The sequence below is a fragment of the Microchirus variegatus genome (genome assembly GCF_963457635.1).
Source record: "Microchirus variegatus genome assembly, chromosome: 13".
NCBI classification, from domain to species: Eukaryota; Metazoa; Chordata; class Actinopteri; order Pleuronectiformes; family Soleidae; genus Microchirus; species Microchirus variegatus.
The window spans coordinates 15,161,077-15,187,615 of NC_139814.1; the positions used below are offsets into that span (position 1 = coordinate 15,161,077).

Below are 26,539 nucleotides of genomic sequence, written 5' to 3' on the forward strand. Positions count from 1 at the left end.
GCTTTCATCCTTTTCCTCTTCCTTTTTTGCGGTCCCCCAACAAACGCCCAGTCACATCTCGCCTCCCATCAGTAATGGCCAAATGAAAACTAAATAGCCAAACTGGCAGAGTAGAAGCACAACAGTTCAGATTCTGTGGAACATTATGTCTGGGAAACCTACCGGAGGAAACCCACATGGACGCGGATAAGACAAACATCTACAGACTCTACTTTTTGGCGCAGCTCACCCTGCATCAATGATCCCTTTGTGGTTTAATAGGCTGGAATGAGATGTGGACATCTTCCTCTTTTCCCCCGTTTGTTGTCAGAAAGTGATCCATAAGCTGCGAAATGTATGGCAACGACTATTTTAGGTGCATCGGAAAACAAAGTTACTGGAAACTTGTTATTTTCATATTTCACATTTCATATTTTTTATCTTATCAGCGGCTAAAAACAAACAAAGACTGTTGTTGTTTTTTCTCCTACTCGTATATCCTTCTCTTCAAGCAGTTATTCAAACACAGCAGCACTGCAGTGAAGTGAATCCTTGTTTTTGTGCAGACACACACACACACACACGTAAACACACAAGTCGCCAAACCAATAAACAGTGCTGCAACCATGAATGGATGGATGGTGCTTCAGCTTTCATTTACACCATCAAATTCACACATGGAAATGCTTGAGCTTGACCACGAGTGGTTGAGTCCCTTTGTATGGATTCTTTTTTTTTTTTCTAATCTAAACTCTCTGCTCTGGCGAAAACTTCTTTCATTGTCGGGGCAAGCAAAACCCATACGGAATATAAATGATCATTTAAAGCAACACGGCGACATAACTTGCCAAGCAAGCAATTACAGTGATGAATGGTTACACTGAGTGTTTAATAAAATGTGCCTCAGGCCTCTGGGATGAGCATGTTGACACTTACTTTTACCTTCCTGAATTTAAACAAGGCCGCTTCCTGAAAGACCTCAAGTGACAAAATGTGCCAAAACATTCACTTTTTTATACTGGACCACTGTAAAGTCCAAGAATCAGATCAGAGAAATAAACAGGCAGAGAGAGAAAGCATGACTGAAAGCGTCAAACTTTCTCCATTCAGCGAAAGTGAATCAGTATCCATGGGAGGCAGCCACAAATGCTTCCAGCTTTTGTTCGACTCCGAGTTACAGTCGGTCACCGTGTCCTTGAGGTGTGCGAGTCTGGATTTCCTGCTCACCAGTGGGTGGGCTCTGTTGTATTGTGTGTTATGTTGTTCTGAGTTAGTTGTCAGATGTGTGTGTGTGTGTGTGTGTGTGCGTGTGTTTTGGATATTGTTATTGTCCTACTCATTTTGGACAAAAGAGTATAGCCTCACAGAGTGTAGCTCAAATGCATGGATTTGATTTTAGAGAGTGTCTTGGACAAATTTGTACAGTACAGTTTTACAGTTATAAACTTTAGGGAACACATATTCACCATTAAAGGTGCATTATGTAATAAATCTAAAGAAACTGGCCATAAAATCCTCCTAATATGTCACAGAGACTCAGGAATAATGTTCATATAACAAACTGAACTCACCAACAACAACAGTACAGACAAAATATTTGCATTAAAAAAATATTTTGCCCACTGCAAATCATGTTTATGTCTTGAAATCATGTTTTGGCATGTGGCGCCACCTACCGCCGTCTACTAATCATTGCAGTCAGTAGAGTCTCAGCTGCCGAGCTATCACGGGTAGCCAGTTACGTCAGAAAACGAAACCTAAACGACCTCGGTATTTTGAATTTGAATGTAGTAACCATTTTTGGCCACATTCTTACATATGGCGCCTTTAACTATGTGCATACTAACATGGTTGTAAGTAGCATACTAGCCCTTTATTAGTGAATATTAAGCACGTATTAACACCCTATGTTGGAAAAATCGTACTTCATGTTAAGATCATGTAGAATAAGGTGTTAATACGTGCTTAATGATTACTAATAAAGGGCTAGTATGCGAGTTATAAAAGCACCTAGTTAATGGTGAATATTTGTTCCCTAATCTAAAGTGTTACCAAACTTTAATATACTGTATATTCAAACTTCTTTCCCACACTCATCACACTATACTATAAGGTACAATATACAGTAGATTAAAACTATCTGAATAAACAAGTCTGTCGGAGGCCCAGCGTTGCATTCGAAGCGACATTTGTGCCTATTTCATGGATTTTCTGTCATAAATAAATCCTTTGTGGGCTTTTGGAGGCTTTGGGCTCGATGCTGCTTAGTTGGTAATGCTCATTGGCATTCAACCACTGCTGGAGTGCAGCAGAGCACAGCCGCCTGTTCTAAAGAGAGGGGGGGGGGGGTTTGTGAAACAGAGATGATGAATGAGCAGAGGAAGGACATTTTGAATGATTAAACTGCAGTGAAATGTTCAGTAACACCAAATATACAGTATATCTGATCATGTCTGCAGAGTTGTGTTCGTATTCTTATAGACGCCATCACGTGACACGTGTGGTGCCACATAAGTTTGGCTTGTTTTGCCAAACAGAGAGTGAAAACTCCGCGGGGCACCTTTAAATAAAACATTCCGGTGCCTTATTTCAGTGAATAAAATCAGGCGGTATATTGTCGAGTTTATTGAACATTTTAAAAACAATATGCAGCCACTTTTATGAACTTTTTTTCCACTGACAAAATGTTGAATGTGCTTGCAGTTTCCTCTGTGTTTGCACAATGGGACTCACACACTCAAGTTCCTTTGATGCACACGAACACAGAGTCCTGTCTCATGTGATGGCACTGTATCAATATTATCTTCGCTCCACCCTGCTCTGTTCCTGTTTGCACAGCCCAGTAAATGTACCCACCTATTAATCCCTCATGAAGGAAATCCCAGGCACTGGTTACTCTCTCGGCGATGTTCACGTAGACATTTTCTCTCTCTGTCAAAACTAACCTTACTTTCCTCAGCTGTAGCATTCTTTTCACACAGGAAGATCTGTAATCATGGTGTTACTTTGGAGCCTCTTCTTTTTTCCCTCTGTCTGCTCGTCACTTTCTCTTGCTCAGGCTTCTTTTTGTGCTGCTTATGTTTATATACACTCGTACACATACTTAACAGGCACAAACAGTCCCTCCTGTTGCATTATATGTGTGTATTTAATGGCCCATTTACTACTTTTATTAAATATAACATTTTTAAAAACACAGTTTCTCTTGCTGGAACAGTTTTAAAGGGCTCATATTATGCAAAATCATTTGCACATTTAAATCATTTAAATCCTTATATTTGGGATTCTGGAGGTCCTATCAGCCAGCAGAGTGTATAAAAAGATGACTCAGTCGTGTTTTTGTGGTCCTCCATAAAACATGCAATGTTGACTTCCGTGCTCATTGGGACGTCACAATGCGCTAAATTCCTGGAATTGTTTCGCGGAGCTCCGCCTTGTCCCCCAAAAATGCGAGAGTGCTGGCGAGGGCAACGGAGTCCGAAAAACCGGAAGTCCGCAAAGTCCGCTAAAAAGTTCTATTCTTGGCTCCACAGTGCAGCACAGAGTTCTACACACACTTCCAGTCTCAGAGGATTTATCTGTTCAGTGGATACATGTTATATATGACGGCAATGTGCCTGCTAGAGCCTGCAAATGATAACTTTTACAAATGCTAACTGCTGTTAGCTCATTTCCTGTCCCTTAAGCTTCATTATATTTTTTTTAAGGTGGACCTAAAGATATACTACTAAACCAGGTATTCTGAACAGGGCTGTTTTTGCAGGGTGATTGAACTGCTGTGATGCTTCATCCTTAAGGTATTTTGACCAAAGCATGTCACAGACATGTTCATTAGGACACCAGGGAGCTAGTTTAACTTGGAGAAATAGGCTATAATATGGGACCTTTAAAATAATCAAGCTCCATTTTGTAATTCGGGTGATTTAAATACGTCTCCCCTCAAACTGAGTTCTCTCACAAGTGCTTTCAGTGCCTTTCGCCATGTTCTCATTGATAACTTTGGTTGTTGGTTAGTATTTTATCCCGAGTGTGGTTAACTAACCTTTGGGAGTCTTGTTTCATCCTTGCCTCTGACAATTAGTGGTCCATTTATCACACAGGTGTGAATCAGACCCCCATAATGGTCCAGTCAGCCGACGCCGGTGTTTTCTAAAAGGGATCGAGCTCCGTTTGGATGAGTCACTGAAGAGAGGACGGTGCTCGCAGGAAGGGAAGGCTCTAACACGGAGATAAGAAAGACAATGATGAGCGACAGAGCAAACTAACTGCTTCATGTGCACTTTCGGGTCATCACGGCCTCGCTGCAGAACAATAGTCTGTCAGAATGAGGAGGATGAGAAAAAAAAAAAACCCTATTACTCTTTTCAGCACACCAGAAAAAAAAAAAACTGTGACACAGTGAGATGGATGCTGACAGTGACCGAGATGACGTTGTAGAAAAGAAAGCAGAGCACCATGGGTTTTAGTAAATGTATTTCAACCATGTGTTTGTACCAGGGAAGCAACTTTTTTTTTCCGCGGCTTTCAAATAAACCTTTGACCTTTATTGTGATGGCCAAGCATGTTACATTTCTGTGCCAAGATGCTGCTGCCGCTGTTTCAAGCAGCTCAGTCAAATTATATAATTTTTCCCCTTTGTATAGAGCCAATAAACCCAACATATATTATCACGTATCATCTCAAAACTCAAGGCAGCAACAGTAGAGAGGAAAAAAACTCCCGTTTACCAGGATTAAACCTCGCTCACAGGGTTTGGCGACCATCTGTCTCAAGCAGAGAGAAGTCAGATTGTTATGATCGTTTTTATAATAACAATATTAACAAATTAAAGCAGATATTTTTCTCTGCAGAGCTCCCCCTGCAGTTTATATTTTTGCAACACCACCATAAACATACTCACTATAAACATACCACCCCCCCTCCCTCCCTCCTTTCCTCTCTCCTGGCCATGTGCATTTGTTTTCAGTGGAGCCGGTGAACACGAGCCATGGAGCCTTGTCCATGCTGGTCGGCATACGCTTTTTATGCTTCTGTGTGTTGTGGCAATCCTCTGCTGCTGGTGAAGAATGAAATAGAGACTATCTGCCGGCCGACAATGTTTTATTTTCTTTGCAAAGAAAAGGTCAATCTTTACACGAGTGGTTGTAGCTGGAGAAAGACCCAGAGCATAGTGAGCCCGAAACATTTATACCTAAGCAACTCCCCTTTCACATTTCCACCAATAGGCAAAGGAGTCTGCCTATCCAGGCCGTGTTTTCACACCTCTTTGTCTACTGCAGGTATCGGGGGAACCGACTCCCTGCGGATGTTGTAGGAAGGTGCAACTACAGTTAGTCATTTCCTCTTCCTCGACTTTTTCTGACATTTTTTCCTTCTTGTTTTTTGTCTGCTGTGCCATGAAAAACATAAGTAACCTAAAACTTATTGCTGCCCTAATAAAATAAATATGAATGAAATAATAAATACATACATGCTGAGGAAAAAAAATACTAATTTTGGTGACTTAACAGCATTTATCAAGTTTCTGAGAACAAAAACATCCATCTCTAACACTTCTGGTCTCCATGAGGAGCATGATACATAATTGATAATAAATGAGTGATTCATCCATAATTAATATCCTCAATTATCACTAAGAAGCCCCACCTGAGTTTGGTGGGTTGTTGGCTCTATATGTCACAATGACATGCATGTCTTTGCTGTATGCTGACACTATCCTTTCATATTTAATGAAATATTGTTTTGTACGTGATATTGGATCATGGGTGTTTGTCTTGGTGACGTCATGCCTTCTCTCTGCATAGGTTAATCATATACTGCATGTCAAAATGTTATCTCCACTGGCAGGAAGCTCTTGTCTTCAGATAAGCAAATGGAGTGCACGCTCCAGACTCCGTATGCTTCCTATAGTTCCTTATCAGAGATGTTGTTCAGATAAATAGCAGCATATTTCCGATGTTGAACAAGGGGCAATGATTCCAGTTTGGCATCCTGCAACTATGCAGCTCATTTAGAGGAGTTAGTGCCAGGTGCACCAGAGAATGCCAGAGATGTCTGATGCTCACTTTTTCCCTCTTTGAAATGTTCAGTGGTGTCAAAATGATCAGTTATTTTTAAGAATCAATTATTTCTTTTAATGATTTATCAAATGAAGATCACAAACTCTAATGTTAGAATCTTTTCCTTTTTTCCTTTTTAAGCAGAACATCACTGCGATTTGTTGTGTTAGATTGAGAAAACATGCTAATTAAAGAGTCTGGGCTCAGGGAAATGTTTTGCTGTAGTCTTCTGGCATTTCTTATTTAAACCGATAAAATGTAATCAAGAAACCTGTAGGAAAATAATTGCTGTTTGCAGCTCTGTGTTGCATCATTATATGGTCTGTGGCATTGTTATAAGTTTGTTTTTTTGGGACCCGACCAGCAATTTTAAAGTGTGGACCTCATTAGTAATATATGGTTTGAATTTTGTTTAAAAAAAAGTAAGTGTTGCTGTTTTCTCCTGCTAGTTTTTTTAAGCACAGCTCACAAGTGCCAAGAGTAAGTTATTTTGCCTTTTCTCAGAAAAAAAATAAAAATAACAACCTGTCTTTCCTCTGCACAACCCGACAGATCACCACCCTGATCAACCATAAAGACAAACCAAAGAAATCTGAGCGCACCCTCGCAGCCATACACAGGGTGGGCCAGGCAGTGAGTGTGGCAGTGGGAAGATTTGTCGCCGTCGGGGAAGCCATCGCTGCAGAAAACCAAGAACTGAAGGATGAGATGGGTCAAGCCTGCTTCGAGGCACGCAAAGCAGGTAGGCTATTCTGGCCGCACCTCATCACTATATGTGTATCGCTGAATTCCTGAACTTTCACACACTGTCGCGTACATAAACACATACCGCCGCGCTCTGTCGCGTCCCTCGGTGTCGCCTTACAGACGCACAAGGTACCCTTCTGTGTCTGAAAGAGACGCTCCAGGCTCTCAACTGACTCCAATGTAAAAACACGGGTGGAGTTGCAGTAAAATATAAGTCAGACTAGAGTTAGGGACCAGGATAGGACTGAGGCTAAGTTTAACCCTTTGTGGTACTATGTAAACCAGGTTTATTATGAACAGACGTCTCAACCGTTTGGTAGAGGCCTGTATCTGGAGGGTCTCATTAAAATAAATGAATAAATATTGATTGTCATTATTGTTAAGAAATAATTTTCCTTTGCTTTTTTCTTGGTGCGTACCTTAAAGGGCTAAGGCCAAGAAAAGGACTAAGTTCGAGGTTAGGATACTGTATATATATATATATATCCAGGTTAGGCTTAGTGGATATTCACTATTGGCTCACGCCCACACATACTTTTATTTTATTAATATCACCAGCGTTTCCATGACCATTATTAGATCACAAATAATTATAAATAACTTGTCAGTGACTGCTTACTAGTTCACAGTGACATTTAAGTGTGGATGGACACCCACTCACTCGCCAGCTGCTCTGAACCCAGCAGGGCTGACTGAAATTGTGATTGTGATTTCAGTTTTCATCTGAATAAGATATTTAACCTTTAGAGAGCATTTTGGCTGCTTTTTCCCCCCATTATTATGTTTAAACATACAATATCTACAGAGGCTATAAGAATGTTCTATATAGAGTGCCTTATATCGTTTTTTTTCAGCACAACCCAGGCAATATGATGAATCTTATAAACACACCTGCGCAGAGTACTCAAAATGCTTAAAATCGGATCAAATTTGTGAAATGTGGAACTGTTCAAAGTTCGCTTAGGTCTTTTTTAATGAACAAAAAGAAAAGAAAAACTGTCTAATTTTGTAACTTCTGCAAAATTATTGCTACTTTATATCACTGCTAAAATGAGATATAAAATGATTCATAACTTTGACTCAACAACACATAGAAGACGGAAAAAACTAATGTGTTAAAACCTGAATATGTGACCTATAAACACTAACCCCCAGGATGTCCATATAAGGAGTTGTATATGTCGACAATTTTTTTGAAAAAATTCGGTCCAAAATTTGACAAAAACGTCACACTAAACTATGTTGTCCAAAATTTGACAATTATTTGAAAAAAAATGTTTGGTCTAAAATTTGACAAAATGGCATACTATACTATGTCATCCAAAATTTGGAAAATTTTTGTAAGAAAAAATGTTTGGTCCAAAATTTGACAAAAACGTCATACTATACTATGTCGTCCAAAATTAAACAAAAACGTCACACGATAGTATGTCGTCCAAAATTTGACAATTTTTTTGTAAAAAAATGTTTGGTCCAAAATTTGACAAAATGTCATACCATACTATGTATAGCAGCACTTTACCATGGGTGCAACGTTTTAGCTCTACACATCTGCGGCACCAATCTGTGCGCTAAAATGGTAATTTGACCCACATTTTGGCTTCAAGAAATATTGAGCCTCCTGCGATTTGACACTGAGGGCAGTGACAGTGTGACATCTTTGCACTGGACACTGTATCTTTCTGTCATTAGCACTTAGTTAGTTTTACGATTTTCATAATAGAGTATAGCCTTCATAGGAGTTAACGCTGGTTTTGTCTCCTCACCAGTGCTTATTTGTTTAGACAAAGTGTGACAGTTTCATAAAGCATCGGGCTTCACCTTCAGGCTTCACAGTGTTATCAAATTTCAGCAAACTTCGATTAGTGTGGACAGCCTGGCTGTCAAACAGTATTACACCACGGGAGCCCAGGAGTTCTCTAAAGACATTATTGTTATTAGTTTGGACGTAAAGGCTGGAAAAACGGCTTCTTCACCCAAGGGTACTGTGGAGATTGAGGGGACCGATGTGTCTGTGAGTTGTAATAGAATCTGAGAGGTTTTTGGAGACTTACTGCGACCCTAACCCCCCCAAAAAATCAAAAGTCAAAGTTTTTCATTATTCACATAGATTCATTTTCATTATTTTTCCATTATTCATATATATTCATTATTTTTTCATTATTCATATAGATTCATTTTCATTAGTTTTCCATTATTCATACAGATTGCTTCCGTGCGATGCACGCGAGGACAAATCGTGCGTCAAAACTGAGAGAAGCGAAGAGCTACGGAGAGTTTTAGGACAGTGTAACCAGGTGTGAAGGAAACAAGGAAGTGTGGATCACTGTCAGCTGTTATTGAAACTGAGACAGAGGAGGAGATGGCTTAGTCAAAGGGGCTGTCCACACCTTTACTCTTAAGACGCCGTCTGAAATTACACAGCACAGGTCAACAGTGTCGGTCTAAACTGTCTTAACGCCCTCTGTAGTTGCATGCACTTGCTTGGAGTAACGCGTCTTTTCATCCAGGCAAATGAGTTCTTATCAGGCAACACAACAAGGGCCTGATTTAGCCTTCGTCAGAGCAGAACAGGAACAGTGTCACTAGGCATAAGAATTTGGACACAACGGCGTGATAATTTATGTTAGGAGAACCAGTTTGTCTAGCAAAGCGTTTAATCCTCACAACAGCGCTAATTTGCAAAAGGCGGCTTAAACTCGGACAAAGAGGAGTGCCGGTGGGAGGAGGAGAGAAGACCGATGAGAAAGTATGGCCAAAGAAAGTATATAAATATATGAGTGCGTGCCTCTATGTGTGTTTCGCTCTGTGACTAATTTATTCCAGCTCTCACTTTCTTCTTTGGGAAGTGTTTTCACAGTTTTACTTCACGCCTCTCTCGACAGACCCAGTACAAAATGACAATTTTGTCTCATACCTGTCTGTATTTTTAAAAAAACAATGGAGACCTTCGGGGGATGGAAACAACGTGTGGTTGTGCAGGGCTAGTTAGTGAAGGATTGACGTTTTCTCAAATACCTAGCTACAGGGAGAGTTTAATCAGGCAGGCCTCAGCCTTGTGTGCGGTAATGAATGAAATAAAGGGAGGCTGAAAGCACTAGTTTAATTAGATGCTACCCGTCATCAGAGAGGTGGAGAGATCCGATGAGACAGGTCAGTGAAGGCAATCTGTGTCAGATCTCTGTCTCTGTCTCTTTCACTCAGTGTTTCAGTGTCATTCTCACAGCTGCTTTTTTTCCCCCCTCCCCTGATTTTCTCATTGCCTCTTAGATATATTCACACTGGCATAGATTTGATTAGGAACAAGGCAAACTTAGAGTGCGAATTTGTGTTACTGTTTACATTGTCGCGAAAATAGACTTCCAGTAAGTGCATTAGGAATTTGCCTAACAGGTTTTGACATAAGGATAATAAACAGATGATTAAAGGAAATATAATACTTCAGTACACCTGACATGTTGTTGCAACACAGAAGATTAAAATGTCATGAGTGCATGTAGACGATCGCCAAGGGACCATTTTACATTTAAGGTCATGTAAAATCCATTTATATTTTGAGAAAGGCATGTACTGAAGAGGGTCGAGCTGGGTCAGGCCTGTGCTTTCCACCCTGCCAGTGTCACATGGGGGTTGTGTGCAGCCTTTTTGTGTATTTTTTTGGAATATTTAGCCGAGCTGGCACTGAAAACCAGCCTGTCGGATGTAATCAGTTCATCCGAGCTGCCTTATATTTAAAGGACCGGCCAATCCAAACAGACAGACATGCTACACGACCTGAGAGAGACCGATCTCCTCTCTCCCCACCTCCTTCCTGAGCTCTTGTGGGATTTCTCCTCCTCCTTCTGGCTTTTGCTCATGGTTCTGACCATTTTCCTCCTCATATTGATGGCCTAAAATGAGCTGCATGTTGGAGCTAATAGATGCAGATTAGAAAGAAAAAGTTCCTTACATGAATGACAACATTGCTCTGTCATGGATGCAAACTCAGCTTGAGGGCCTCAACTGTCTTCCCCCGAAATGGCTCACAGAAAGCGTGCCAGTAGTGTTTGAGTCATCTCTTATTGTTGTCATACTGTGTGGGACAGTATGCTCTCCCAGAGAGGGAAGAGTCGCACATTGGAAGAGCAGTACGATAGTTACTTCTAAAGTATTTCATAGTCCACAGCAGCTAGCAAAAGCAAAAGTGAAGCAGCCTCGGGGTGTTTCTGCCCCACTGCATCCTCTGCAGCTCCTCCTGGGGCATCCTGAAGCACTTCCAGGCCAAGTGGGATACGTCAACCCTCCAGCATATTCTGGGTCTCCATACCAGAGGACTTTCAAAATCAAGCACAATCATTAAGGGCTGCGTATTGATAAAAAATTTACTTTTATGTGGCCTGATCACCTTCTTACAGTTCAACACAGAGCAACTCTCTGCTCTACACACCCCCACATGTTAAGCCCCGCCTTCATCTTCTCTTTTGGGGAATGAGCTCCATCTCAGCCAATCATGAGCACTGTTAGATCTCAGTGAAACAGCATGACACATGAATTTAAATCCATTCATCCATCCATCTCCTACCACTTTATCCTCCACACGAGGGTCGTGGGAGGTCGCTGGTGCCAATCCCAGCTGACATGGGGCGAAAGGTGCGGTACAATGTCACTAGTCCATCACAGGGACACATAGAGACTGTTGGGTTGTGGGAGGAAACCTTAGAACCCACAGAAAACCCACGCACACATGGGGAGAACATGCAAACTCAATACATAAAGGCCCTTGTTCTGACCTGGTTTGCCTGATTGACAACACATATCCAATCTTAAGTGATACAGAGGAGGTTTGATACCCAGTCAATATCCTAGCTCCTCAACCAACAGACATTTTCCTCTTCATTTTCCTCCTGCTCCTGCAGTCTTTTCCCACCTGTCGATTTGTTGATTCAGCAAGCAGAAAAACAAGCCCGATCTCATCTGGTTGCTTCAAATTATTCCCGTCTCTACACAACGAGACCACAACACTGCAACTGAACAACTCTGCATCTTTCTCTCTCTCCTTTTTTTTTTTTCAGGAGATGCCATAGCCCAGCTCACGGACGTAGGATCGGCTTTGCCGTCCCAGCCTGACGCACGCTCCACAGTGTTCAGCGATAGGACAGGGATGGTGAAAGCCGCACGCCTGCTCCTGTCCTCGGTCACTAAAGTCCTGGTGTTGGCTGACCGCATCGTTATCAAACAGATAATCACGTCACGGAACAAGGTGAGCCGTGCAGTAAGATGACGCAGCCCTCTCTGGAAGTTCACGAACCCTCTTATTTACTCACGGTCCACATGCAAATACACACACTCACCTTCGTAAACTCTATTCTCTTCCCTTTACTCCCAAATAGGTATAAGCGCTGGCTCTTTGAAAGAGCACTCTGCAGGTAATTGAAGGAAAGCAGCACATTTAGCGGCCACATAAAAAAAAAAACACAGAGCCAGAGATTGTCTCCCTGCACCGTACCTGGCTATTCTCTTAGTCCGTCTGTGTGATATGGATGTCGCTATAGACTGAGCCAAGAATGGAAACAGGGGGCCTAATCATGAGTGGTTAGCCTCATTTGGACAGGCAGTCAACAGCCCCCCTGTTCTCCATTACTAGCAAACACAATTACATCTCTTCCTCCTCTTTGTCTGGCCTGGATAAAAGCTGCTGCTTTAGCCCTGGCAGCTAGTGTACCCCCAGCGGCTAAATTAGCTCCTATGTGGACTGCCATTAACTAAAATAGAGGTTAGGAACTGCTTAATTTGCTATCTTTATTGTAGGATATCAGTGATAAAATGACATCACACTGAGCCTTAAATACCACAAAGAAAGTGTGAAACTAACTCAGAAATATAATTTAAAAAAAAATCCTCCTAATATGTCACAGAGACTCAGGAATAATGTTCATATAACATACTGAGCTCACCAACAACAACAGCACAGCAAAATATTTTGCAGACCGCAAATCACACAATTTGGCATGTGGCGCCACCTACGGCCATCTACCAATCACTGCAGTCAGTAGAGTCTCAGCTGCCGAGCAACCACGGGTTGCCAGTTACGTCTGAGCTACAATGGCGGAGAAAACGAAACCTAAAAGACCTCAGTATTTTGAATTTGAGTGTAGTAACCGTTTTTGGCCACATTCTTACATATGGCGCCTTTAGCACTAGTATATTCATATGCTTGGTTCTCTTGTAAGGTAAAGACTCTCTCTCTCTTCCTCTTCCTGATTATATAAACATGGATTTCTGCACCTCCTAGCACAACACAAGCCATATGCTGCTGCTCGCCGTATGACTCTGATCTTCTCATTCCTCTCAGGTGCTGGTAACCCTTGACCATCTGGAAAGAGTCAGCACCTTTCAGGAATTTGTACAGATTTTCAGCCAGTTTGGCAATGAGATGGTGGAGTTTGCCCATCTCACAGGAGACAGACAGAATGTGAGTAGCATCTCAACATACTCCCCTGCTTTTTCCCTTTCAAGAGTGTGTCAGAATCTCCAAGTAAGTAGGACGTGCGGGAGGCTTAACGTGGTCCATGGCCACATATTGATATGGTGTGTGGTTAATGGACATAATATGGTACTTTTCCATTGTTTCCACGCCTTGTTTATTCATGTAGATGTGTTATTTTCTGGAATAAACACTATGAATGCACACGATTACCTCGAGCAAATCAATCGTCAAATATCTACATCTCCTATGCAGTGACAGTGTTCATTAAATAAAGCTCTCACTGTTCTGCAAACGGTCCTTATTTCTCTGTGTCTATTAATGTTTGAACAGTTATGACTCATATTTCTCCTCATGATTCAGCATTAATATGAGCTGACCTATGCTTTCAGGGGCAGATTCCTTATGCCGTGCACTTTTAGCAAATTTGCAAACTGAAAACTTTCATCCCAGTCTTTAAAAAAAACAAAAAAAAACAGTTCAACTTTGTGGTTGTAACTTCATATTGTTATAAGCTGCTAATCTTACCCTGACGCACACACTCAGCATCTCCAGTTAAAACGCTTTGCCTGCAGAATGTGAATGTAAAGTGCAATGGCTGTGATATTTAGACAGAGAGAGGGAGGGTCCGCCGTCCCTCGTTCTGAATTTCTGCAGGGCTTGTGTTTTGACACGCACATCATGTCTCTTCCCAACGCGCCATAGCTAATGCTCACCCTCCTAATTTGCCACCCGGTTTCTCTTTGTCTTGTTTTGTCATGCTCACTCCCACTCAAACAACCCCCTTTAGAAAAATCCTACTATTTCGTCTATTGAAGCCGCGCGAGCACAGAGGCACGAATAATGACAGGTAATCACATCGTCTTTGTAATCTATGGCAAAGTGCCAGGAAAAGAGTTGATTAAGCCGCCTTTTTCCAAATCCCGTATCTATCTAATTTGAGCTGTTTTTTTCTCTTTGGAATACAAGGAGAGGGATGTAGGAGATGACAATTAACTTAGGAAGCATAATGCAAGTCTTGACTTGGAGAGTAATCCATGTCGCATTTTGTGTCCGTCCCTTCATACCGACATCAAAAGACATTTCTCAATTTCTGTGCTGCAGGACTTGAAGGATGAGAAGAAAAAGGCGAGGATGGCAGCAGCCAGAGCAGTGCTGGAGAAATGCACCATGATGCTTCTTACTGCCTCCAAGGTAAACCTGCTGACCTGCTGGCCCACCGACAATGGGCCTCAGGGCAAGGGTTATGGATGATTTATCTGCAGCTCAAATATTAAAGGTCTGCTGGAGTTTATTTAATTCCAAGGTTTCATATTATGTCGCAGTCAATGCAGCCTCAGTCAAACAATCGTACACACACACACAAAAAAAACAAAAAGAGTGAATAATTGTGGTTGAATTTGACAGATGTTGACTGGAGTAGCAGAGACCACAAGTTTTGACATTTCCCCCTGAATTCCTTCCAAAGACTTGCCTGAGGCACCCGGATTGCGAGTCAGCGCGAATCAACAAAGACGCCGTGTTCCACCGAATGCGCTGTGCCCTGGAGCAGGTCATCGAGATAGTCACCGAGGCACGGAGCTGTGGGGAGAACAAGATGCTTCCCGCCAGCATCTATAACGGCATCAAGGACTTCAAGGTGGGGATCAGAAAATAGACATAGCGGTGAAAGCTTTGCACACGCATGAATGGCTTTTTTGCACTTGCTGCAAAAAAAAAAACCCTGTTATCTTAAGACACAGTAAGTAGATATAATTTCTCCTATTAAAAAACAAAATGGATGGAACAGGCAAAATGCATCAGCTTTTATGGCTGTGTACTTGAGCTGCTGTTTGTAGAATTAATGATGTCCCTTTAATGGCTCAAGGTGAGGCGAACGCGTTATTTAATAATGAGGTCAAGTGCTTAATGATAATAAGATCATAATTTAATTTCCCCCACAGCACATTAAGTAAAGCTCATGTGTTTGTTGCTGCCTCCGTCCCTTTCTCCTCTGTCCCATGCATTCAATTCTCCTTTCAATCACATTCCCCTATTCCCAACCCCCGTCTCCCCCGTCTTCTCTCCCCTGTCTCACCGCTCATGCAGTCTAGTGTGGAGAGCCTGCGCGAGAACCTGTACTCCCCATCACCCCAGGGCATGGGCAGCCAGCTGGAGGCGCTGGTTGAGCGGTTGGAGGACTTCACCGACTCGGCCTACACCAGCCATGAGCAGCGGCAGGCCATCCTGACTCTGTGCCAGCTGGTGCGCCAAGACACTCAGCAGCTGTTGCACCACTGGATTGAAGCGGTATGTTACCACAAGCAGCGATGCTCACACACTGACGGGGAACATTCAAAAAGATAAATGTGTCCAGCCGTGGCAAAACCAGCAACAAGTAGGCAAAGGGACATTTTAGATAAATTAATTTAAAAAATTGGATCATATTTGAAGAAGATATGGCCATTTGAATGTAGACACTCCTCAAACCGAGACGGAATCATTACAACCTCCTCCTGGTCTAGCTGTCAGTGAAACCACACCTCTCTGTATGAGCTACTTCTCATCACAGAAACTGGAGCACAGATAATATTATATACTATAGTTAATGCAATTTATTGAGGTACAAATCCAATGACTCTACTTGAAGCCATAAGATTCTGAAGTTTTCTCGCCATGTTGATGGTTTGCAATCAGATGTTTCGAGGGCTCCTATTGGACAATACCAGCTGATAGAGCTAGCTAGATGGATAGGAAAATGCTAGTTAGCGAGCTACCTAGTGTTAATCACCTTGTGTCCACTTATATGTGCTGTGATTTATTTACAAATGGGAAGATCATTTACAAAAATTATATATTATTTGTAATTGTAGAAGACCTGATACTACGCTCTTAGAAATAAGGGTTCCAAAAGTGTTCTTCTACAAGGGCTGAGGTTCTACCTGGAACCATTTGTTTTTCACGGGTTCTTGGTAACACTAACGGTTCCAGTAAGAACCATTTTGATCCATTGACCAAAAAGGGTTCTCCTATGAGGACAAAACGAAGAACCTTATATGGTTCTACTTAGCACTTTTATTTCTAAGAGTGTAGAGATTAAGACCATTAACTATAAATCAAGTGGGGAGTGGACTCATTTTACCACAGATTTTAATTCATTTTTGCAGGGTTGCCCCCTACTGGCTATTCAGTATTTTCACTTCCTATTTGGCTTCAGTATTAACCCGTACATGTTTTGTGGGTGAAATAAGTGTACAACATAGATAAAATAGAATTAGGAACTCTGTTACTTCATTTGATTAGTACTTTAAAATTGTTCACTCGCGATTGAATTTCAGTGGTGTTACCTGTGTTAACCTTCAGAACTAAATGAAACGCAAGTGATTATAAGTCACCTCCTCACTGCACACTTTCTCTCTGTTTGTGTTCAGTTACACGGCAGATGCTGGTGCTGCTACATCATTGTATAGTACTTTCTAACTGAGCCTTTGCAGATGAAGGTCATTGGGAGTGAAGTGAAAAGACAAGAGATTCTGCTGTGTTTTGATAGAGCAAAAAAAAACGCATTAGCATTCTGCTATTTTCACAGTTTCGTTTTTACAGTTATGAGTATGAGACGGAGAGACTGCAAAATCATGCTGTGTCTCATTTTCATCTGTTTCTTTCTCTCTGTCCCTCTGGGAGCAGCAGTCTGCCAAAGCCAAAGAGGCCACAGAGGACATGGAGGTGGCCATCCTGAAGACATGCCAGAGCGTCAGTGACCTCAGACGTGAGGTGAGGAGCAGCCTTTGCTCTGCTCTGCTCATCTGCCCTCTGAGTCCTGAATAAATGTCCTCAGTCCTCAGGCCTGACTTGAATGTTTGTCACTTGCTGTTCTGCTCCTGTTGCTGGTTTCCCTCTTTTCCTTTCCACATTATTTTTCAGCTCTACTGCAGCTGTCTGTCTGTCTGTCGGTCAGCTCCGACTCTTTCTCTCACCTTTTGTACTCTTGCACTTTCTCCACCCGTTCCAACTCCCTCCTGTCCTGTATTCTACACCTTCATCTTTGATTCCTCTCCTCCTCCTCCTCCTCCTCCAGCTCCATAAAGTGGCAGTCATCCGTGCCTCTGACTTGCTGAAAGTTCACGGAGAGCAGTTGCCTCTGCGGTCTCTCAAAGCCGCGGGCGCCGAGGGAAACCTGGAGGCAGTGGCGGAGTACTCGCGCACGCTCACTGAGCAGAAGGAGCAGCTGGTGGAGGTAGGTGACAACGGGGTGTAAAGGAAGCATGGATATCTGGAGCAAAACTTTAAAAAAAAAAAACATCCTCCATGCTTATTCCTTGTTGGCCAAAGTAAGAGGGAGGAAAACATCATTAGCTGCAAAGTTGATGAAAAAATATTAACAAATTCCTTTGATGCCAGCATCACGCCACAAGCACTTGTTAATGCAAGCAAAAACACGGAGTGCATGGAGATGAATCAGAATGTAGAGTACACTCCTAAACCTGACCGTCAAATGAATGCCAACACAACATGTGGTTTTATTATACAAATACTGAGCAGGGGGAAAAACACCACGCGCAGCAGGTTTTGTCATGCCTTTGCTCGTGGCCCTAACAAGCAAACGCGTACAGTATGTTTTGTTAAGATTCATTTATCAAAAAAAAAAAGAAAAAAAGCTTTGGCATGAAACTCTCCACTCAAACTAACAAGATAAATACCAGTGAATGTAGTAGTAGTTCTTGGAATGTTAGTTCTTCCATTCAAACTGTTATCCCTCTTTTATTTTTCACTCCAGACGTGTCGGTTGTTGTGCCACGTGTCAGGGACCGAGCCTTTGGAGATTACCTGTATACACGCTGAGGAGACCTTCCATGTCATTGGTCCACAGGTAATATTAATCCAAATGTTCTCTTATTGGATTGTTGTACTTTTTTTGCAAGTCTCATTATTATGCCCAGAGGGGGGCCCCCCCACACCCGGAGCAGGAGAGCTGTTTTTACTGAAATGTGCAGTGACCAGCCGCCTCCCCGTCCCCCTTAAAAAACAGTGGGCGATTTGCAATGACATCTCAGTAGGAAACCCCCCTAAAGGGGCCCCACCTCACTTTAACCTCTGTGAAGTTATCGTTCTGCAAGTTGGAAAATGAAGAGGATTATTTACAGTGAAATGCATATCTTTTTTACTTGTTTTTCTTTCAGTTATTTACAGTATTTTATTGTTCTATATATTTATATTGTTTTATAATGTGGGTTCTTTACAATGTAATGTATTTTTTTTACTAAGTTTATATAGTTTTTTTAAAAGCTTCTTTACATTTATATTTTCACATACTTTTTAATCCAAGGTTATTTAATTCATTTTGAACATAATATATATTTTGAACGATTATTTGTAACATAACGGTGATGAACACTAGTTGGAAGGAAGGGCCCCCTGGGAATTTTTGCTTAGGGCCCCTACAGACTCTAGAATCGCCTCTGATTATGCCCCATTTACTTTACATGGAAAAAAAAGACACAAAGCAGACATTTCATTTCAAAACAACACTTATTACCTGTCACTGAAGTCAACCTGATCTCACGCACACTGATTCGGGTCCAAAAATGAATATTCTACTTCGATGCAGTGTGGTGAACAAAAGGGGGGCAAAAAATGGCTTAATGTTCTCTATGTTTACCTCCCACACCTGCCATCTATTCAACATCGCTAAGAACATGCTGTCCACCTAGTCCCACTATCCCAGATCTAATTATGTTTGCACTTGGAAAGCATCCATGGCAGTAATTATCCAGCAGTGTAGAATGTTCCTGTCCTGCGGTGCTAATGTCAGGCCCCGCATGACTGTGCAGTAATGACTCCGCTCCTAAGTTCAAAGGTCGATCAATCAATAATGCCGTGGTGTGGTGAGTGGGTGATGCTGGTGATATCTCTCTGTCTGCTCAAAGTAATAGAAGGTGGCCCAGAGGGTAATTGGCTATTAAATGGTACACTGTAGGAGATCGTTGTACAGGTTGTGTGTATGTGTGTGTGTATTTGCACATTTGTTTGTTCATGTTTTGTAAAATTTCTTTAGATTTCATGCAGCTGTCACATGTATCTGCCTGTGTCTTGTACAGATATACAGATATAGGACATTGTTGTTTTATGTGTGTATGCTGATCTGATGTGACCATACTTTAAAATGATAAATTCTGCTACAATAGTGGGAATATTTCCATGGTGCTGCGTTGTAGAAAAGCACTTTTTTGTCTTTTTTTTTCTACTAACGTTTTCAAGATTCCCTTTTTCATGTCTGTTACATCTGGGTCATTTTAGTTCCACGCTGTTAAAAGGCAGTTATTTTGAGGCTCTGATTTGAGCCCCGACAGATTTAAAGTTGGGTGTTTTAATGTCACGATAAGCTGGTGTTGATTAAAGAGGATTATTCTGAGAGAACTGTTGCTCACTTATTACCCACAGAGCACGGAGAGACAAGTAGAGAGTTATATAACTGTACGACTATTTACCAAAAACATTTTCTAACTGTGTTTATTTCAAACATATGAATTTTAGAAATAAATAGCAGCTTCCACGCTTTTTTCTTTTTGTCATTTTACATTTCCATCACTAGTTGCATATGATTGGATGGACAACAAACATGATCTGTGCCTTACTTTCTCTACCTGCCTGACTTGCTTTGCATTATGTCTTCTCTCTGTTAATAGATTAGCGTAACTTTACTATTCCTCACCTTGTGTCACTGTTTCTCCACCGTTGTTTAGATCATGTCGGCGGCGCAGACGCTGGCCCTCCACCCCTCCAGTAAGATCGCGAAGGAGAACCTGGAAGTGTTCTGTGAGGCCTGGGAGTCGCAGCTCTGCGACATGGCGCTGTTACTGAGAGAGATCAACGACGTCTTCGAAGGCAAACGAGGTGCGTTTTCTGTCCAGCGAATGATGTTTTTGTGTTTGGCTCGGTGGGCTGGGACGGCGGGAAAGACAAGACAGCACTCAGAGAAGCAGAAGACTGTACAGGAATCCACAATCTAATGCTCGAGTTTCCTTAAAGGACTCATATTATACCCTAATTCTCCAAGTTAACCTAGTTCTCTTGAGTCCTAATGAACATGTCTGTGACATGCTTTGGTCAAAATACCTTAAGGATGAAGCACCACAGCAGTTCAAGCACTCTGCCAAAACAGCCCTGTTCAGAACGCTTGACTTAGTCGTATCTCTTTAGGTCCACCTTAAAAAAAAGTAAAACAAAACTTTAGGGACAGGAAATGACATCAGCCACAGAGGCTAATGGGAGCTAACAGCAGTTAGCATTTGGAAAAGTGATCATTTGCAGGCTCTAGCAGGCACATTGCCGTCATATATAACATGTATCCACTGGACAGATAAATCCTCTGAGGCTGGAAGTTTGTGTAGAACTCTGTGCTGCACTGTGGAGCCAAGAATAGAACTTTTCGCGGACTTCCGGTTTTCCGATACCGTTGCCCTCGCCAGCACTCTTAATTTAGCGCATTGTGACGTCCCAATGAGCGCGGAAGTCAACGTCGCGTGTTTTATCTCCTGTACTTAGACTGAGGAGGACCACAAAAACATGAGAGTCATCTTTTTTTCACACTTTGTCGACTGATAGGACCTCCAGAGTCCCAAATATAAGGATTTAAATGATTAAAAAGTTGATTTTGCATAATATGTCCCTTTTAATGAAAGTTAAAGCTGAAGCAAAACAAGCAGCATGGACTTTTTTTTTTTTTTTCTTTTCTAATCAAAAATGAATCATCAAGGACTGTGGGAGGTATTTGCTGAAAGAATCCATGTCAATGCCATTTAACACAGGTGCATTCATTCCTCCTTCCTCTGTACCTTCACCCTATTCACTATTGAGCCATTTACCTGAGATGTTTAAGTCATGGACAGTGCCTCTCAACAACGCAGCTCTTTGTATCCACACTGACAAAGGATCAGACTCCAGGTACATGATGTAGTTACTCGTGTAGGTCTGCATCCGCGGTCCATTCGCTCGTCTTTGCACCGGTGTTTGAATCACGCGCTGTAAGAAAATGTCACAGACAGTGGGAAGCTGTTATCAAGTAACTCGTAAAGTGCAATAAATATTATGAGGTGCAGCTCAGCGAGTGAAAGGAACACGTCCATCACGCTCTGTTAACATATCACATGAACACTGGCAGGTTTAACGCCCCCAGAGTTGATTGAAAGGAGCCGTGCTTTTAGTGTTCATGGGTAAATCAAAAAACTATTTAATTACCCTAATTAGTGAATGAATCATATTTAGCAACCCTACTGGTCTGCAAAAGTCTGAATATGTACACACACAGTATACAAAGAGAACTGATGAAAGCAGTGTTTAATTTTTTTCTCTCAGACTGCTCTAACATTAACCCTTTAACACCGAGCGCATCGCTGACGACAAGTTTGCCTTACTGCAAAGCTGAGAAGTTGCACGTCAATGCCAACGTGTAGTTATTACGGTAATTTCACTCGCGCTGTTTCAGGAAAAAGAGATTATGTCTTTCTCAGAGAGGAGAGAGCCTGAAAAACATTTGTTTTGTCAAACAAATGTTATTGTAAATGTGTTATACTGTTCAAATGTCTAATTTAACATGTTGTCCGTGTCCAACTGCAGTGTTTTTCCAAATAAACATGTTTAAATTGTTAAAACAGCATTGTAACATGCATTCAATTGTTAATAACTGCCCGATATATCGAAAGTTATTGTGGGAAAATGGCCAAAAGCACTTCGTTACAGGACATTCTCTGGTCCATTTTATTGCTAAATTAAGCAAAAAGGTGGATCAGGTGGATAGTTTGAGTGTTACGTGTTAAAATGTTAAAGTTGCCATATGTAATGTGGCCAAAAACGGTTATTACATTCAAATTCAAAATACCGAGGTCTTTTAGGTTTCGTTTTCTGAAGTAACTGGCAACCCGTGGTTGCTCTGCAGCCGAGACTCTACTGACTGCAATGATTGGCAGACGGCGGTAGGTGGCGCTACATGCCAAAACATGATTTGCAGTCTGCAAAACGTTTTTTAATGCAAATATTTTGGCTGTACTGTTGTTTGTTTGTTTGTTATATGAACATTATTCCTGAGTTTCTGTGACATATTAGGAGGATTTTATGGCCAGTTGCTTTAGATTTATTACATAATGCAGCTTTAAGTTGATGATGTAGATTTATAATTCTCTTTTTCTAGGAGATAAAAGATCTTATTTGTCCCTGCCCAGACCCGGGGTGAGTTTCACACCACCCACCCTCATGAATATCGCAGACATCATACAATGGCTACATAATCCTTTGATTAATACCTTTCTCTGTTTCCCACAGAAACACTCGGCGAACCTGAAGACTGCCAAGGCTGTCAAGTTGGATGCAGAGGTACTGTACCTGTGCCATAAACTTGTGCGCGCTGTTCTGACAGCAGTATATTCATCTCTCTGTGTCACTCGCTTCATGAATTGATGGAGTTTGTTGTTTTTTTATAAGCGGCTGCGATTTTTCGCTGGCCAGCAGTTTTCACATGCTGCACCAGAGGAAGCGAGATTATTCCGATTGGAGAAGTTGTTCACAAATGAAAACATCCCCCATTTGCTAATGTACATTACTATAATGACATTCATTACACTTCAGTCTTCCCCATATAGAATGACTTGCATATGTGTGTGTTTTTCACTCTCTGTGTGTGTGTATGTGTGCAGGAACAGACAAGCATGGCCAAGTTGGGGCTTGAGCTGCGTCTGCTGTCATCAGACGTGGACACGGAGGTGGAAAAATGGGAGGAACAAGAACACGATATAGTTCGACAGAGCCAAAGCTTGGCCAGCATGGCCTACAACATGTACCTGTTCACCAGGTAGCCCTCCTGGTCCCATACAACACACACACACACACACACACACACACACACACATGCTCAGACGTCATATTTGCAGCTTGCTGAACCTGTTACATTTCAGAGCCTCTCAACCGTCCATGAATCTCTCCAGCTATTAGATATCGACATGCACCAGGCCTTGCTACAGTTGACATGACTATGACTCACTCTGACAATTCAATGACTGCAAAATGATATGTTCCGCTGATTGTTCTGCATGTATTTTGACACCATCCGTCTTTCTTTCTGTGTCCCATATCGATCCCCCAGAGGGGAGGGGCTGCTGAAAACGACACTAGATCTTTTTCACCAAGCTGAGGTATGTGCATAATCTCGCTTTCTCGGCACATTCGGTTCCGTTTTACTTCCTGGTTTTATTCAAGTAGTTTCATTACACCAAAAATATTCAGTGACTGGGAAATCATAAGGTTAGTCAAGACTAGTTTATTTACTGCCAACAGGGCACGACAGGGACGTAGAAAATCGTGGGGGGGATTTTAATTTGGTGGCCCCGTTTAGGCAAACACAGCTGCTCGGAGGGTTGAATTGGGATTATTGCCAGTAATGTGGAGCGCTCCATAGAACCTGTGTCGAAAAATGTCAGCAAGGATTTATTCAACTTGCATGGGAGCAAGAAAGATAAGAGAGGAAAGAAGAATGAGAGGGGAAAGAGACGAGGAAGGCACGCCGATAAGAAGCAGAGAAAATGAAAAGTCTCAAAACATTTACAGAGTGTGCTTTTTTTTTTTTTGCTTTTGAGTGACTTCCTGGTAGCAGTTGAAAAGAGTCATAATTTTGCTCATATTTTTTTTTTATTTTCTTTGGTTGTGTGTGTGTGTGTGTATTTGTGAACTCTGAAGGTTCTTTCTGAAGAAGGGCTCCAGCTGTGCTCATCTCTCCGCAGTTTTTCCATTCAGGTATGTGCTAACACAACAAATCAGCCTCACTTGCTCTGGAACACGCACACATCAAATACTTCCATCAGATCAGCCAAATTGGCTGTAAGTTGCTACAGGCTGGCTTTTCAACAAGAGATCAACAAGAAGTTTTTGTACACGTTGTTTGTTTTGTGTGTATTTGTACTAGTGAAGTGTCCGTAAGAAGTATGTATTCACATAGTGGGAGCTGAAGAAGATTTTTCGGTTATGGTAATGCATGATAAGGAACGTAAAAGGCTAACATAATACAAACACTGTGCAACCTCAACACAATTTTTTTTAAATTTTCAATTAGCATTAGCGTAGCTAACTGTTTTGTGACTGTCAGGTTGCACAGTGTTTGTATTACGCCTAGCCCTACACTAATGCTAATCGTAGCCTCGCTAGCAAACCTTTGGAAACAGGTACGCCAAGTTAGCAGCAAAATAGTAGCATGCTAATGCTAAATAAATATGTGTTCGAGTATTGGCGAATGGACACCAACTTCGTCATTTCAGTATAACACCATGTTCTGCGGTGAACCGTGTGAAAATGTCTCACCCACCGTGAGCAGCCTCTTCACTCCCGGCTCCCCACTCCAGACAGCGCAGCTGCTGCTGATGAGCCGCTGCCTGCCTGGTGTAGCATTAAAAATCATCCTCCAAAAAAATTGAAAATCAAGGATGCACACCATCGGACCATGCTCAACCCATATCCAAAGTCTTAGGGTGATCTGACTAACGGTCAGCGTGATATGCCCGTCACAGACAGACAGACAGACACACACAGACTCAACTTGCTTTATAGACAGATTCGGCCGCGTGTGTTTTGAACGCTCCATGTGTCACAAACTGATGCTCATCATCCAAATATTGTTGCATATTACACACTTTGGAAAAAAACAACAATATTCTTCTGTGTTGATTACATATCCAGGAAGATGAGATACTTTAATATTAGCAGCAATGAAGTGAGTGCAGTGTAATATTAAACAGATACTTGATTTATATTATTTTAAAATACGATGCCCTTGCTTCTCGGCTGGAATCTGATTAACTAGAGAAAACCAAGAGGGAAAAAAATAATAAATAAATAAAGAATACTTAGAGGAAGATTATTTTCCTTTTGAACAATTCAACTGCTTACCCTTATATATTTAGATAAAGTGTTATCCCTAACCTTAATTATGACCAGTTAATGCGTAAACTTAACCTAACCACAATTCAAACCTAATCTTAAACCAGGTTCTGGTCTCCATGAGGACTACTGGTCTTGACAAGGTCAGTGTTTATGCCCGAAAAAAACCTAAATAGGTGACAAATACAAGTACACGCACGCAGGCATCTGTGCCCACACCCAAGCTTGGCCTCGCTTCTCACACAAACACCCGCCCGTATCAACTGCTCTGCCATGCCACGCCACGGTGCCAGGTCCTGTTTATAAATCACAAAGCGAGAGCAGGAAATTAAGGCTGTCACGCGCTTTCGCCCGTCCCTTCTTTGCAGCAAACACACTTCTTCCCCAGGTTCTCCAGTATTAATTAAATGGCCCATTTTTGACAGCCATTAATGACCGCTATTTGTCACTGCTGCATCTGTGAGTGTGTGTGCGTTTGTGTGCGTGTTTGTGTACACGTGCAGAGGGGAAGAAGAGGGTGTAGGAGTCAACGGCAACCGCCCAGGACTAATTCATAATCAGGAGGCCCGGCTCTTTAACTTGTCATGTGCTCTCTGATTAATTACGTCAAGCAAACTGGTGCTAATGAAGTCCCTCTGTCTCTCTGTCCACTCCCATAGCATAACTGCTGTGCCCTTGTTCATTTTTTTTTTTACCTTTTTATGCAAATATTCTTGAGCATTTCATTGAGGTATAGGTTTTGTGTACTTTTGTCAGTCATGGGTATGACCACCCTGAATCACAGCTTGTTTTTGGTCACTTGTGGCCTCTTGCTTTCATGTAAGTGAAGAAGATTGATGGCCTTCATGACTAAGATGTGGGGATTAACTCAGCTGGATAACAGACTTAAGCAGTAGATCATGTCCTGGCTGTTGCTGATTGATGGCATCGAGCAACGCTAAACTTCTAATTTATTTTATCAACCCGTTTTTTTACGACGCGCAACTCTTTTTTTTTTTGGACGAGAACGTCGTAAATTCAAGTCCGGTCGTCTCGTCCATGTCTGCGTGCGCGCATATTAGCGCCGTGCCTTTCATGAACCATCTCCTCCGTCCCTAAAAGACGTCCGTCTTTGCTCTCTCCGTTCCAGCTGGTCGACGAGGAAAAGTCTGCTGTGATGACAGAGACGGAGAAACTGGTGGCGTTGTGCCAACAGCTGCAGATGGGAGCCAAGACTCCCGTACAGGGCAAGACGGCCACCTTCCAGAAGGTACACATTAAAGAACCTGTCTGTGTGTGTCTATGTGTGTCTGTGTCTCTCTCTCTGTGTGTGTTTGAACAGTACTTTAGTAGACACAACTTTAACAGGCCCTTTTTAGGATTAAGACCTGGTTTTAGGGTTAGAATTTAGAGT

At 41.9% G+C, this 26,539-nt stretch overlaps 1 protein-coding gene across 3 annotated transcripts in view; it reads left to right on the forward strand.

Moving 5' to 3' along the window:
• The window catches only part of ctnnal1 (catenin (cadherin-associated protein), alpha-like 1), a 57,829-nt gene that overhangs the window by 27,891 nt on the left and 3,399 nt on the right, over positions 1-26,539 (forward strand). For all 3 annotated transcript variants that reach the window (XM_083899969.1, XM_083899971.1, XM_083899970.1), the window contains 16 exons: positions 6,591-6,780; positions 11,837-12,024; positions 13,117-13,236; positions 14,353-14,442; positions 14,717-14,887; positions 15,337-15,537; positions 16,915-17,001; positions 17,306-17,464; positions 18,005-18,097; positions 19,971-20,121; positions 22,415-22,452; positions 22,546-22,596; positions 22,917-23,071; positions 23,363-23,411; positions 23,953-24,009; positions 26,276-26,395. In XM_083899969.1, the coding sequence (XP_083756095.1) occupies positions 6,591-6,780; positions 11,837-12,024; positions 13,117-13,236; positions 14,353-14,442; positions 14,717-14,887; positions 15,337-15,537; positions 16,915-17,001; positions 17,306-17,464; positions 18,005-18,097; positions 19,971-20,121; positions 22,415-22,452; positions 22,546-22,596; positions 22,917-23,071; positions 23,363-23,411; positions 23,953-24,009; positions 26,276-26,395 (1,920 nt within the window). The remainder of the gene's footprint in view (positions 1-6,590; positions 6,781-11,836; positions 12,025-13,116; positions 13,237-14,352; positions 14,443-14,716; positions 14,888-15,336; positions 15,538-16,914; positions 17,002-17,305; positions 17,465-18,004; positions 18,098-19,970; positions 20,122-22,414; positions 22,453-22,545; positions 22,597-22,916; positions 23,072-23,362; positions 23,412-23,952; positions 24,010-26,275; positions 26,396-26,539) is intronic.